Source organism: Coccinella septempunctata, chromosome 9 (assembly GCF_907165205.1).
Source record: "Coccinella septempunctata chromosome 9, icCocSept1.1, whole genome shotgun sequence".
Lineage (NCBI taxonomy): Eukaryota > Metazoa > Arthropoda > Insecta > Coleoptera > Coccinellidae > Coccinella > Coccinella septempunctata.
This window is the reverse complement of record NC_058197.1, coordinates 2,069,732-2,083,928: the sequence shown is the minus strand read 5'-3', so window position 1 is coordinate 2,083,928 and position 14,197 is coordinate 2,069,732. Positions and strand designations below refer to the sequence as shown.

At 40.5% G+C, this 14,197-nt stretch overlaps 1 protein-coding gene across 1 annotated transcript; it reads left to right on the top strand.

The window, feature by feature from the left end:
* Window positions 1-5,815: 5,815 nt before the first annotated feature.
* Window positions 5,816-8,670, top strand: LOC123320777. The gene is made up of 3 exons (XM_044908203.1): window positions 5,816-5,965; window positions 8,015-8,199; window positions 8,383-8,670. The coding sequence occupies exons 1-3, from the start codon at window positions 5,910-5,912 to the stop codon at window positions 8,529-8,531; spliced, it is 390 nt and encodes a 129-aa protein (XP_044764138.1). The 5' UTR covers window positions 5,816-5,909; the 3' UTR covers window positions 8,532-8,670.
* Window positions 8,671-14,197: the final 5,527 nt, after the last annotated feature.

The following is a 14,197-nucleotide window of genomic DNA, read 5'->3' as shown; positions in this document are numbered from 1 at the left end:
CTGAATTAATTTCGTTTGTTTTGAGTTATTTCATCCTCTCATTTATTGAGACATTGGTTCACTATAACCAGGATAATTTCCAATCCTGCTTTTTTTGTCATTCAAGAACATTGTTTAAGGGATTCACCTACTATTTATATCCTACAGATAATTGGAAAAATTTGCTCTTTTCAATTTCACTAGTTATAATTGCGTCATAGATCTAACGCTACGCTACGCAACGTAATTTTTTATATTGTTTTCTCATTATTCCATATGCCAGCTTCAGTACTCTCTCGAATATTATTATTCCAGTTTCAACCTCAAGAAAAAGGCTACTGCAACCAAAATTTTTCGTTATTTTCTCTAATAAATTTCAGCAATTGTAACGGGTTTGGTTCGGAAAAAGGATTAATCTCGAGCGCCAGCTATTCTTTCAATAGGGAGAAATAGCAAACCCACCCAGGTACCTACTAGTCGGAGACAGAGTTGGGTTTATCTAAGGTGGTAGCGATAACAAGTACTTTAAAACCGAATTTATTACAACAATCTAAATTACAGTGAACTATACAGTTATTTCCAAGTCAAGAAATATATTCAGCTGATGACCAAGTTCAAAAATAAGGAAAACAGAAATGTAATAACTTGTCACGGTGATCAGAAAGTGAAATCAATGAATCAAAGAATATTCAAATCAACTATATTCAGTCAAACTATCAGGTATTAAAGAAAGCAAACAATTAATAGCGGTTACTTTGATTCCTTCTGAGACAATGACGGATGTACGGGGTTTATACAAAGTTTACAGCAACCGGGTGTCTCAGAAAGATCCAAGTCTCTGTAATCAGTTAATTTAGTAATGGGTTTGATCCCGAGCACTTCCGGTGATTTTCAGTGTACAGGCCAATCAGAATTTGAAACTATTTAATAAACGGGACGGGGCTGATGCAGGTGAAACACAATGCAACAATTTACAGGATAACGGGGTAGTTTATCGTGGTCTCTCCGTGGCAACCTTGGGTGTACACGCCAAGCATTACCAGCAGAAAAACTTCGAGACTTCTGCCGATTGGTTTCTGTCACCAGATAGCCAGGCGAGAGAAGTCTGCGGTAAACGGGAAATCTACACGGAACACAACAGGGGTAGTACGGTATAGGTTACTGTGGTCTTTCTGTGGCAACCTTGGGTGTCACACGCCAAGCATTACCAGTAGAAAAACTTCGAGACCTCTGCCGATTGGTTTTCGTCACCAGATAGCCAGGCGAGAGAAGTCTGCGTTAAACGGGAAGTCTAAACGGAACACAAATGGGGTAGGACGGGATAGGTTACTGTGGTCTTTCTGTGGCAACCTTGGGTGTCACACGCCAAGCATTACCAGTAGAAAAACTTCGAGATTTCCGTCGACTGGTCTTGGTTCACCAGAGAACCAGGCGACAGAAGTCTGCGTTAAACAGGAGGATTAACAACAAGGATTAACACAATTTAACAAATAAAAGAATGCAACGTTGAATCACGAAGTATGCAGTATCAAGAAAAGACTTACAGTTTGTTCCGGTACGGTCACACCACCACTTAGCAAAAAAATAAAGAAAAGCAAAGGAAAACTTTAATACGAAGACAGACTTAATTAAAGCGGAAATGAATTGAAGAATCACGAAGAAATCAAGAAAAGAATCACTACCGAATCAAGACTGAAAACAGAATCGCAGAATGACTACCGAATGAATAATCATGAATTAATAACGAATGACTACCGAATGAATAATAATGAATTATCACGAATGACTACCGAATGAATAATAATGAATTAATTCTCGTCTGGTGGTGCGGTCCTATTTATTAACTCTCCAACATGTGGACGGTCACGTGATCAAAATTGCACTCAAAATTCGGAATTCTCGAATATTCTCCCCAGAAGAAATATTCTCGGTGGCGGTTATCTCTTTATCGGTAAAAGAAACTGTCGTTATCTGCAATCCACGTTGTTTTATACTGAATTCGGTGTGTTTTTGTGGACGGAAAAACAACGCCGAATGCAGAAAGACACTTTTTCTTTATTTTGGATTCTTACGGCGGATTAATGATGGAAATTTCAATTATATTGAATTTGAATTCATTATTCTGAAAAATATTTCCAAAATGAAACGGAATAACTATATTGAAACTGAAATCTCCATCAGACGGTGTTGCATTGTTTCAACTGGAAAATTCAGGGAAACGGATATTTAAACGAGGCTTGATTTTTATTAAAAACAATCAAGTATCGTTACATCCCCCTCCCCTGGGAAAAATTGAAGTTGCGTTGAAGACACAAGTTCAATTTGATAAGGGGTAACTGGCCCATCAAAAAAAAAAGAAAAATTAATCGGAAATTCAAGTCGGTTAAGTGCTCCTTATCTCACCCTTACAGAGTTCTCATCCTAATCTAAACAGTACAATAGAAGTGATATCCGGATCTGCTCACAGACGTAGTTCAGTAATCGTCCGGTAGGCGCTCTTTCCATGTATAGTGGTTCTCTCCGATCCATGATCCATGATCCATACTCTGCGCTCTGCGTTACGCTCCGTGACCGGTGTCGTCCCTAGCTATGGACCGAAGTGCGTGTGATCTTTGATCCGATTGTTGGTAGACGTTTGACATAACCTTTTTCGTGGCACTCTATGACTGTCGTTGGTTCTGTGGTATCTGTCAGAAACAACGTGCTTTTTGTGAAATGAAATTACTCCAGAATTGGGAAATGAAATCGATGGCAACATATAACGGTGAGTACTCCATATCGATTGTTCCATTTCATATTAACGGTTGGATTTTAGGGAACTATCATTCACGTTGAAATGGGCTGATGAGGCATCTTTGACGTTGACCACTTGTTGGCACTGTTTCCCTACTGGATGCTGGTTCGGTGCATCATTTGATCATGAAGATGGGTCAAGCAGGTGAGTTTCGAATATCCCCTTCATCAAACCAAAGTCCTTTCGATTAGTACTTCAAGTGGGAAGAACCATTCACTAACTTGTGTTCTCGTTGTAGGTGGAAATGTACCCAAGCTTGAAATCACTCGTTGTTGGAGGTGAATTGGACCCTCTCACAACACTGGAGGTGGATGTGGACATTCACTGTGTGCCAGAATATTGTTCGGAGTTGGAACGTAATCCTTGACGGAGGAATGGTGGAGGCTCTCTGATCTGACAGTCCCCGCTAGGTAGGTTAACAGCTGAACTTTCAGTTAAATCTTGTTGGAGTAATTGATATCCTAGAACAGACTTAATTGCCACATAGGTTATGTTTTAACAGTAGAACATTGACAGTATACAGAGCTTTTTCCAGTTTTCTTGGGTAGAATTAAATTTAATTCTACCCATTCTACCCATTCTACCATCTGTTCAATTGAACAGATCACGGATATGCACTTTCACCTGTATCGGTGTTACAATTTCATAGAAAAAGTTACACAGGAGAACAGTAGTAGAGAACTAGATACAATTCAGACTATCAGATTATCTCACCAGTTTTTAATGTAGTACGGTTAGTATTTGTTAATCGTTATTCATCTTAACTACTCTGAATACAATATTTAAAGCAACGGTTTGTCTCGGAACCTTGTGAATTCGCAGAACAATTAATGTAACGGATTTCAAGCTGTGCTTTGCTCTTTCTACAGGATGTACCTTTCAGAAACACAGACAGATGACATCGTTTTGACATGTCGGTGCTGCTGAACGGATTGGCTATATCTAGATGAATTTGACCATTTGATAATGTTTTCCAATTGTAATTGCAAAGCTTGAACGGTATCATGAATCCCTTCAATCCACTGAACAAAATGTAGAAAGAAAGTATTGGTTCTAGTTAGATGACCTGGTAGATACTGATTTGTTCGGTGAACTGAATAGGATATGAAATCTTATACGGTGACGGTTGCTGTAAGGATATTGACAAAGAGTTTGTCAAGTCAACGGTGTGATGGTTAATGGAACGGTAATAAAACGGAATTTCACATGACTGGGGTTCATGTTTAATTATAGGGTAAACTGTAAAAATATCTCTATCCTGAGTGAAACGGTTTTAAATCTTTAACATGGATGTTGGTAACCTTCTTACCCTGTTCATCTTTCAGATCATACACTACAGGAGAGACTACCTTAATAACGGTATACGGTCCGGCGAATTTTGCAGCCAGTTTAGCTGCGAAACTGTCGACAGCGGATGATAACGGATTTGTGCGACGGAGAACTTTGTCACCTACATGGAAGCGAACTTCTCTACGGCGTAGGTTGTAATGATGAGCCTGCTGTTCAAAAGCCCTGTACAAGCGAGCTTGCACAAACTCATGTGCTTCCTGTAGGTGCCGGATTTGTTCTGTATTTTGGGGTTTTGTCGAATAAATCGCCCTAGGGACATTTAGTTCCCTACCAAAATTCAGAAAAGCCGGAGTAAACCCGGTAGACTCTTGTTTAGCGGTGTTAATAGCAAAAACTAATTCCCCTAACTTTTCATCCCAGTTTCTCTGATTGGTTTCGCAAAATTGGGCAATCATAGTTTTTAGTGTTCGATTCGCTCTTTCTACCGGATTACACTGTGGCGAGTACGGTGGGGTAAATCTGTGAGCTATATTCAGTTCCTGAAGGCTGTTTTTAAATAACTTACTATCATACTGTACTCCATTATCGGAGATAACAACGGACGGACATCCATATTTCAGGATGATTTGTTCGTATAACGCAGAATAAACGGTTTTGGCTGTAGCTTTTCGCAACGGGCGGCACTCGATCCACTTCGTGAAGCGATCTTGCATGACCACAATATAAGAATTACCTTTTTTACTTCGGGGTAACGGTCCGACGATATCTGTAGATACTTCCCTGAATGGTGCATCTGCCATCCTGTGTGGTTGCATCTTCCCAGCAGTTTTCTGTTGCGAAACTTTGTAGCGTTGGCACGAAGTGCAGTTTCTAACATATTTCGCAATGTCTCGGAACATACCAGGCCAGTAGTAATTCCGGGCAATCCTGGAACTTGTCTTGGCGATCCCCATATGTCCGGCTAGTTCCGAATCATGATTCTCCTTCAGTACTTCGGAACGCTGTTCGGTGGGTACGCATAATTTCCAGGGTTGTCCAGTTCCAATTTCTGTGAAGTCTGATGCATCCCAAAAATGTCGGAACAGTTTCCCATCGATTATGGCATAATCTGGGAAATTTCCTGGATCCTTCTGAACCTCTTGTAGTTTCCTGTTGTACCATCGGCAGTGAATTTCCACTTCGGCCAGGTATACGGAATCTACGGACGGTAAGGGATTCCGGGACAGACTGTCAGCAAGTTTATTCAGGGATCCCTTACGGTACTGTACTTCAAAATCAAACTGTTGAAGAAAAACGGACCATCGAGCAATTCTTCCCGACGGTGATTTTATAGAATTTAACCATTTTAAACTCATATGATCGGAAATAACCGTGAAATGGAATCCCTCTAGGTACGGACGTAGTTTCTCTATGGAAAATACGATGGCGAGGCATTCTTTCTCGGATACTGAATAGTTTTTCTAGGCGGGGTTTAATGTGCGACTAACATAGGCAATTACCCTTTCTTCTCCATCTATCACTTGTGTTAGAGCTCCACCTAGGCCTGTATCACTGGCGTCTGTTTGTACCACAAATGGTTTGGTGAAATCCGGACAAGCCAATATCGGTGACTCAGTCAACTTGTGTTTCAGGATATCGAAAGCCTTCTGCTGGTCTTCTCCCCATTTCCACCGCTGTTTCTTCTTGAGCAGCAGGGTTAGCGAAGAAACTACATTGGAGAAATTCTCGATGAATCGACGGTACCAGCCAGGAATCGGCGTAACTCTCGGACGGTCTTGGGAGCAGGAAATGACACTATGGATGCCACTTTATCCGGATCCGTACAGATGCCTTCGGAAGTGACGACATGTCCCAGATACTTCAGAGACTTCCGGACAAACTCACATTTGTCGGGATTGAGACGTAAGTTGGCTTCCCTTAGTCGTCTGAATACTTCCCTTAAGTTCTCCATGTGTTCTTCAAAGGTTTCCCCTAGAACGACTATATCGTCTAGATAGGCAAACGCTTTGGGCTCCATTTCGGGACCGATTACGGTATCCAGGAATCTCTGGAACGTGGCTGGGCTTGCATGTAAGCCGAATGGCATGACGGTGAACTGAAATAGTCCTCTTCCCGGGACCGTGAATGCTGTAATAGGCCGGCTATCCTTTTCTAACGGTATTTGCCAGTATCCCTGTTTCAAATCAATCGTCGAAATGTATTTCGCTCTGCGTAATTTGTCCAAGATTCCCGAAATATACGGCAACGGATACGCATCTTTGACGGACACTTCGTTGACTGCTCGAAAATCGATACAAAACCGGTATTTACCGTCCTTCTTTTTGACTAACACAACAGGTGAACTCCACGGCGACTTAGAAGGCTCAATAACTCCCTCAGCCAGCATTCGGTCTACTTCCTGGTTGAAGATTTCCTGCATCTTCGGATTCTGTGGCCGGTATCGCTGTTTAATCGGTTCTGTCCAAGGTTTGAGTTTGATTTTGTGTTCTATCAGTTTCGTGGTGCCGGACAGCTTCTCGAACTCCTTCATTTCTCTGGCGAGAAAAGCATCCAACTTCTTTTTCTGTGCCTTGGTCAGTTCCAGTAAGTGTTCGCCAGTGGCGTGTACCTCCACAGTTTTTCCCACTTTAGGTGTTGGTTTGGAGATAAGTCGGCCTTCCAGATAGCACTCGGCGGTACTAAGGTTAAGGGAAAAATTGTACACTCCCAGTACGTCCATTCCTAGTATGAGGTCTACCGGTAAATCAGACACCAACAAAAACTTTATGTCGGTCAAAGAATAGTCAGCGATGTGTATGGCGGTAGTATAAAGTTTCGGCGTCGCGGTATACTGACCATTGGCAACTACCACAAAACCATCCTCAATGGGTTCTCCCGTTATTCCTTTGCGTTCACACTGTTCTGCCACCTTCTGACTGATGAAACTCCTCGTTGCTCCGGTGTCAATCAGTGCATTGTAGCGCTTCCCGGCTACTTTTACTTCCACCAGCGGACGGTTGTCGTTACACACGGTCGATGCCATAGGAGTCAGCGTCCCCGGAGATATGGTCGACCCCTTCTCCATACCTCCCTTTAGTTTTCCGGGCGGCATGGACAATCGCTTGAGCGAATGTTTTTCCTCTGGCAACGAGAACAGAACAACCTCGGTCGTCCTCGACATTCCCGTCGCATGTGGCCGTATTCACCACATCGGAAGCACTGTGTTTGGAAAGACACTTTCCTCGTCGGTGGATCAGTCCGGTTTCCCTGTGTTTCCTGTCGGTCTCCTTGTTGGTTTGATCGTCGTGTTGGTATAGGTGATGTGGTTCGGTTAGGTGAACCTGTATTTTGCTTGTCGACTCGTGCCGTTGGTCGATCCGGTCTTGGCTGGGTGTTTCTAAGCGGTGACGGCGGTGTTTGTGGTCTGTTGTGACCTACTGGTACTGGTGGTTCTGAGTTTCCTGATATGTTTCCGGTGTCCAAGGAGAAACTGGCCTGCTGCCGGTTTTGTTGGGACGGACGATACGTCAGGTGGGGCTCGTCAAGAAGACCTGGTTTCGACGGTGGCCTGGTGTACTGGCTCATCTGCCACTGTACTAACTCGAAAACCTTTCCTTTTCGCAGGAGCTCATCGTAGGTGTTAGTCTCCTGGAATGCTAAGGCCTGTTGTAGGGTCGGTAACAGCCTCTGCCTGATGATTCGGATTTGTTCCGATTCGGTTGGTCTACTGTATGTTAGCTTCTGGAACAAATTCTGCATTCGAGTGACGTACATCAGCAGCTTTTCATCAGGACCCTGCGTTCTCCTTTTTATTTCCTCCAACAGGTTCTCCTCATAGTTCACCGGTAAAAATGCTTCCTTAAGTTGCTCCTTGAAATCCTGCCAATTCCTGAATGTACCCCTCCTGGGGATGAACCAATCCCTGGCATCCTTCCGCAGTAGTTCATAAACTGACTCGAACACTTGTTCTAGGGGCACCTTACGAGATTCGGCCAATCTCTCCACCTCCTCTATGAAGCCGCTCACACTACCTGTGCCACCAAATGAAATATTCCATTTGTGGACAGGAATGGTTGGCACCGGTGACGGTCGAGGTTCCGGTTCCAATGGTACTCTCTCTCTGGTCATGGTCCTGCCAGAGCTGACACAAGATGTAGGTAAGTGTGGAAAAGACACTCTGCGGGCAGAATTAATCCATCTTCTTGGTGTCTGATCTTCAGGTGATGCTGTCCCACAGTCCTGTGACTGGGTGACAGGTAATGCCGGTAACTGCCGCAGCAATGCTGTACATGTCCGCCTTGTCTCGTTCATGACATGTTCCAATGTTTTATTCCTTACAGGTGCACCAGTATGTGAGACATCAGCAGCTATCGGAAGATTGACCCCATCTCCAAGATCAATCAGGGATGTTTCAGCTCTTTCCGGTTGGATCGGGGACATCCCAGGTGAACTGGGAACCTCCACATCCAAGAGGGACCGTTCCTGCTGACCGGATGGCTGTCCACGGGTGTTGCTACTACTCAGTTGCTCCAGCGTCTCCAAGGCCTTAGTTGTAGTCGCCTTCAGTTGTTCGATCAGTTGTAACTGTGTTTCATCGGAAGTGATAATAAAATTCAGTCTTCCCTGAATGTGTGTTAATCTTGTGAATATTCGCGAAAATTCGTTAGCCGCATTAGCGTGGTTGAAATTCTGAAGTGCTTCTACTAGATCGGTGAGTTTATTTTGGCAAATGTCGATATCCAGTGTGGGGTTCATTGATGTGCAAGGCTGTAGCGGTATGTCTGACTGTAACACTTGTCGTAGTAGACTCCGCTTTGTCATCACAGTGCTTGGTATTGACTGTCCTCTCAGTTCTAGTTCATAAGTCAATTCATCACTGAGCAGCCTGTTCACATCCATGTTCAATGACATATAGTTCAACTATCTTGCCACCCGACTCACGATCCAGTAACACACTCAACAAGTTCGATGCCCGGTATGAAATAATGTAAAGTTAAAGTTCAAAGCTAACACACAGAATAATTCAACACTGGTTATAATGTTTCAGTATCACTAAGTCCGATTAAATATCACTGTCACTAAAGCCCGGATGAACAACTAACTCAATAAAATTCACTGAAGCTCGGATGAATAATCAAATCCAAAAAAAAAAAATTTACTAAAGTCCGGATGGATAATTAATTCAACAAAATTCACCAAGGCCTGGATGAACAATTAACTCAATAAAATTCACTGAAGTCCGGATGAATAATCAATTCAAAAATTTACTGAAGTCCGGATGGATAATTAACTCAAAAAAATTCACTGAAACCCGGATGAATAATTCTCAATAAAATTCACTGAAGTCCGGATGAATACTAAAGTCGGGATGGATAATTAATTCAATAAAATTCACTGAGGCCCGGATGAATGATTAAAAATTCACTGAAACCCGGATTAATAATCAATGTCCAATCGAGGAAGCACCTATTATTCTATCACTCACTATTTATCGGTCACTTGACAGCTCACTGTTAACCTAACACTTGTTCGAAGAAATAGGTTATCTGTCATCAAAATATCTCACACCAAGTCCACTATCGGTTTTAACAGCCAAGAAAATTATTTCGGTTCAAGTTCACTTACAGTTTTACCTTTCTGAAGTAATTTTCGGTTCAAGCTCACCTAATTCAAAGGGAATGATTCACCAACAGTGTATCAACGGTTTCAAATAAAATAAAGTAATCAGAGAAACAACAAGTCCAATGCGGTTATAATCACAATAAACTATCAGAGTTATAATGAACACTTGTCAACCAGCAAATAAATCAAAGGGGGAAGGGAAAAGAAAACACAGTCAGTTTTATTATTCAAGTGAAAATCATAAGCGTGTGAAAATCATAAGCGGTGAAAATCATAAGTCAATTCAATATTGTGCGGTTATCAGAAATAGCTGATTAACTGTTCGGTTCTGTTAAAGGTTACCAGTGATGTTCTATTATAACTCAAGATAGGTTAACTCAACGCAATCAGCAAATCGGTCACTCAACTGATCTAAATAAATTATATTTCAGAAATATAAGCCGGATAAAATATTTCTTGCAAGTCAACAGCTGAATAAATTGGTTTGTATGGTTCACCGTTCAAAACTATTCTCCTCGGTTAGATAAAAAAAAAGAAGTTATTCCAAAACTGAACCCGGTTTTAAGAGTCCCTGCTCGGGCGCCAATTTTGTAACGGGTTTGGTCGGGAAAGAGATTTAATCTCGAGCGCCAGCTATTCTTTCAATAGGGAGAAATAGCAAACCCACCCAGGTACCTACTAGTCGGAGACAGAGTTGGGTTTATCTAAGGTGGTAGCGATAACAAGTACTTTAAAACCGAATTTATTACAACAATCTAAATTACAGTGAACTATACAGTTATTTCCAAGTCAAGAAATATATTCAGCTGATGACCAAGTTCAAAAATAAGGAAAACAGAAATGTAATAACTTGTCACGGTGATCAGAAAGTGAAATCAATGAATCAAAGAATATTCAAATCAACTATATTCAGTCAAACTATCAGGTATTAAAGAAAGCAAACAATTAATAGCGGTTACTTTGATTCCTTCTGAGGCAATGACTGATGTACGGGGTTTATACAAAGTTTACAGCAACCGGGTGTCTCAGAAAGATCCAAGTCTCTGTAATCAGTTAATTTAGTAATGGGTTTGATCCCGAGCACTTCCGGTGATTTTCAGTGTACAGGCCAATCAGAATTTGAAACTATTTAATAAACGGGACGGGGCTGATGCAGGTGAAACACAATGCAACAATTTACAGGATAACGGGGTAGTTTATCGTGGTCTCTCCGTGGCAACCTTGGGTGTACACGCCAAGCATTACCAGCAGAAAAACTTCGAGACTTCTGCCGATTGGTTTCTGTCACCAGATAGCCAGGCGAGAGAAGTCTGCGGTAAACGGGAAATCTACACGGAACACAACAGGGGTAGTACGGTATAGGTTACTGTGGTCTTTCTGTGGCAACCTTGGGTGTCACACGCCAAGCATTACCAGTAGAAAAACTTTGAGACCTCTGCCGATTGGTTTCCGTCACCAGATAGCCAGGCGAGAGAAGTCTGCGTTAAACGGGAAGTCTAAACGGAACACAAATGGGGTAGGACGGGATAGGTTACTGTGGTCTTTCTGTGGCAACCTTGGGTGTCACACGCCAAGCATTACCAGTAGAAAAACTTCGAGATTTCCGTCGACTGGTCTTGGTTCACCAGAGAACCAGGCGACAGAAGTCTGCGTTAAACAGGAGGATTAACAACAAGGATTAACACAATTTAACAAATAAAAGAATGCAACGTTGAATCACGAAGTATGCGGTATCAAGAAAAGACTTACAGTTTGTTCCGGTACGGTCACACCACCACTTAGCAAAAAAATAAAGAAAAGCAAAGGAAAACTTTAATACGAAGACAGACTTAATTGAAGCGGAAATGAATTAAAGAATCACGAAGAAATCAAGAAAAGAATCACTACCGAATCAAGACTGAAAACAGAATCGCAGAATGACTACCGAATGAATAATCATGAATTAATAACGAATGACTACCGAATGAATAATAATGAATTATCACGAATGACTACCGAATGAATAATAATGAATTAATTCAAAAATTAAAGTTATCAGGAATTTGGACAGTTTTTTATTTTCTCAAATGTTCAATGTGCCAACGTTTCGGAGGCGAATTCCTCCTTCTTCAGGGCTAAAAAACGAAAGGACATTCAACAAAACAATCACAAAGACAAAGTTACCGATATTACCTCAAGAATATTAAGCTGTACGAGAAAATATTGAACAGTTACAAAGTTTCATAACACTTGATTAGCTACTTTTGAAAATCCTTTTTATAATCATCTTAGCGTCGTCAGAAAATTAAATCAGAACATATATATAAAGTGGGAAATTTCAAATGTCAAATGTTACAAACACAAAAACACACACAAACTGTCAGATCCTTTTCTTTCTTCTTCTCCTTCTCAAAACAAGTTTCTTCAACGTCATTTCCCCCTTCCCCATGTTATCCGTCACGTTATGTCCAATAAAACATCATAAAAATAACTTAGGTTATTAACATCTTCTCTAAAATTTACGGTGTTATTACTTCTGATGGAAACCATCTCACTGATATTCCTCTTATAACCATTGCTCTCCACATCTAGTATCTCCACCTCTTCGAAGTTAAAATTGTGACCTTCACCGAACACGTGATAGGTTAGGGCAGTCTTTTCCTTGTTGTTTATGTTCTTTGTATCATATTTGTGATAAGATGATTATAAAAAGGATTTTCAAAAGTAGCTAATCAAGTGTTATGAAACTTTGTAACTGTTCAATATTTTCTCGTACAGCTTAATATTCTTGAGGTAATATCGGTAACTTTGTCTTTGTGATTGTTTTGTTGAATGTCCTTTCGTTTTTTAGCCCTGAAGAAGGAGGAATTCGCCTCCGAAACGTTGGCACATTGAACATTTGAGAAAATAAAAAACTGTCCAAATTCCTGATAACTTTAATTTTTGAATTACAATCATGGACGAAAACCAAACTGAATAATGAATTAATTCTCGTCTGGTGGTGCGGTCCTATTTATTAACTCTCCAACATGTGGACGGTCACGTGATCAAAATTGCACTCAAAATTCGGAATTCTCGAATATTCTCCCCAGAAGAAATATTCTCGGTGGCGGTTATCTCTTTATCGGTAAAAGAAACTGTCGTTATCTGCAATCCACGTTGTTTTATACTGAATTCGGTGTGTTTTTGTGGACGGAAAAACAACGCCGAATGCAGAAAGACACTTTTTCTTTATTTTGGATTCTTACGGCGGATTAATGATGGAAATTTCAATTATATGGAATTTGAATTCATTATTCTGAAAAATATTTCCAAAATGAAACGGAATAACTATATTGAAACTGAAATCTCCATCAGACGGTGTTGCATTGTTTCAACTGGAAAATTCAGGGAAACGGATATTTAAACGAGGCTTGATTTTTATTAAAAACAATCAAGTATCGTTACACAATCCATTTTAAGAAATTCATGACGGAAGAAAGTAACTTTTTTATTCGGTTTTTCGAAGTTTTCCATAAGCTATATGGATGTGTAGAGGATGTTTCATTAAAATGAATTAATTTCAAAAGAAATTACCTGAGCCTGAAACAAAGAACAGTTTACATTGACGAATATAATAGACAGATGGAATAGAAGTCAACGTTCATACTTAATTATCGAAATCTCATTTCTCTTGACAAATACAAAGGGGATTTATCTGTAGAAAAAACCAGAACAATATCATGGAAACCAAAAAAGTGCCATAACTGATTTACGGGACTACTATTTCTTGATAAGCAAAAAAACCCTATTCAAAACCATTGACGTATTGAAGTATACAGTAAAATATTTGTTACTTTGACTAGGTGACAGGTACAGAATAACACAGGTACAGTATAACCAATACAATAAACCATCCCTCAACGTTTCCGCCCGCAACGGACCGATTTGGTCATAATTACTACCTGCGAAAACAAGGAATTGTATAGCATGAACTTTGAAGTATTTTGAAATAAGATATTTGATTGTTGATGCATTTTTCGGAAATATTGCAATTAATTATCGATTTATGTTCGAACCCCAGCATCTCAAAATAGAACTTTTTTCTATAAAACGGCCTTTTCAAAATCATTTTGAATATTTTCGATAGCCGGATCAGCATAGAAATCATAAAATATCTAATCTAAACAGCAAATGAAGTTGGACGGCCAAAAACTTGCATAAGTTTGACTATGTCTAATTTCGACATTATTTTGGCGATATTTTATTTTCACTTTACTGAATATCACTTGCATTGGTAATTTTTTTCAATATCTTCTTTTCGTACTGGGCGTGAATATAATTTCCGATTTTCGTCTTAAATTTTGCAGATAGTGAGGCAATGACGGCTCGTCAGGGTATGCAGGGTCGGCCGGGCCGACCCAAAAATAATCGAGAAATAGAATATAATCAAAATTATTTTATTCTTCGCAACTTATTCCAAATGATCAATTTCGATATTCAAATCTCGATTAGTTCCCTAGTATAACGTACTACAACTTGATTCGATCAACATGACGCCCCAGTCGCCCTGAA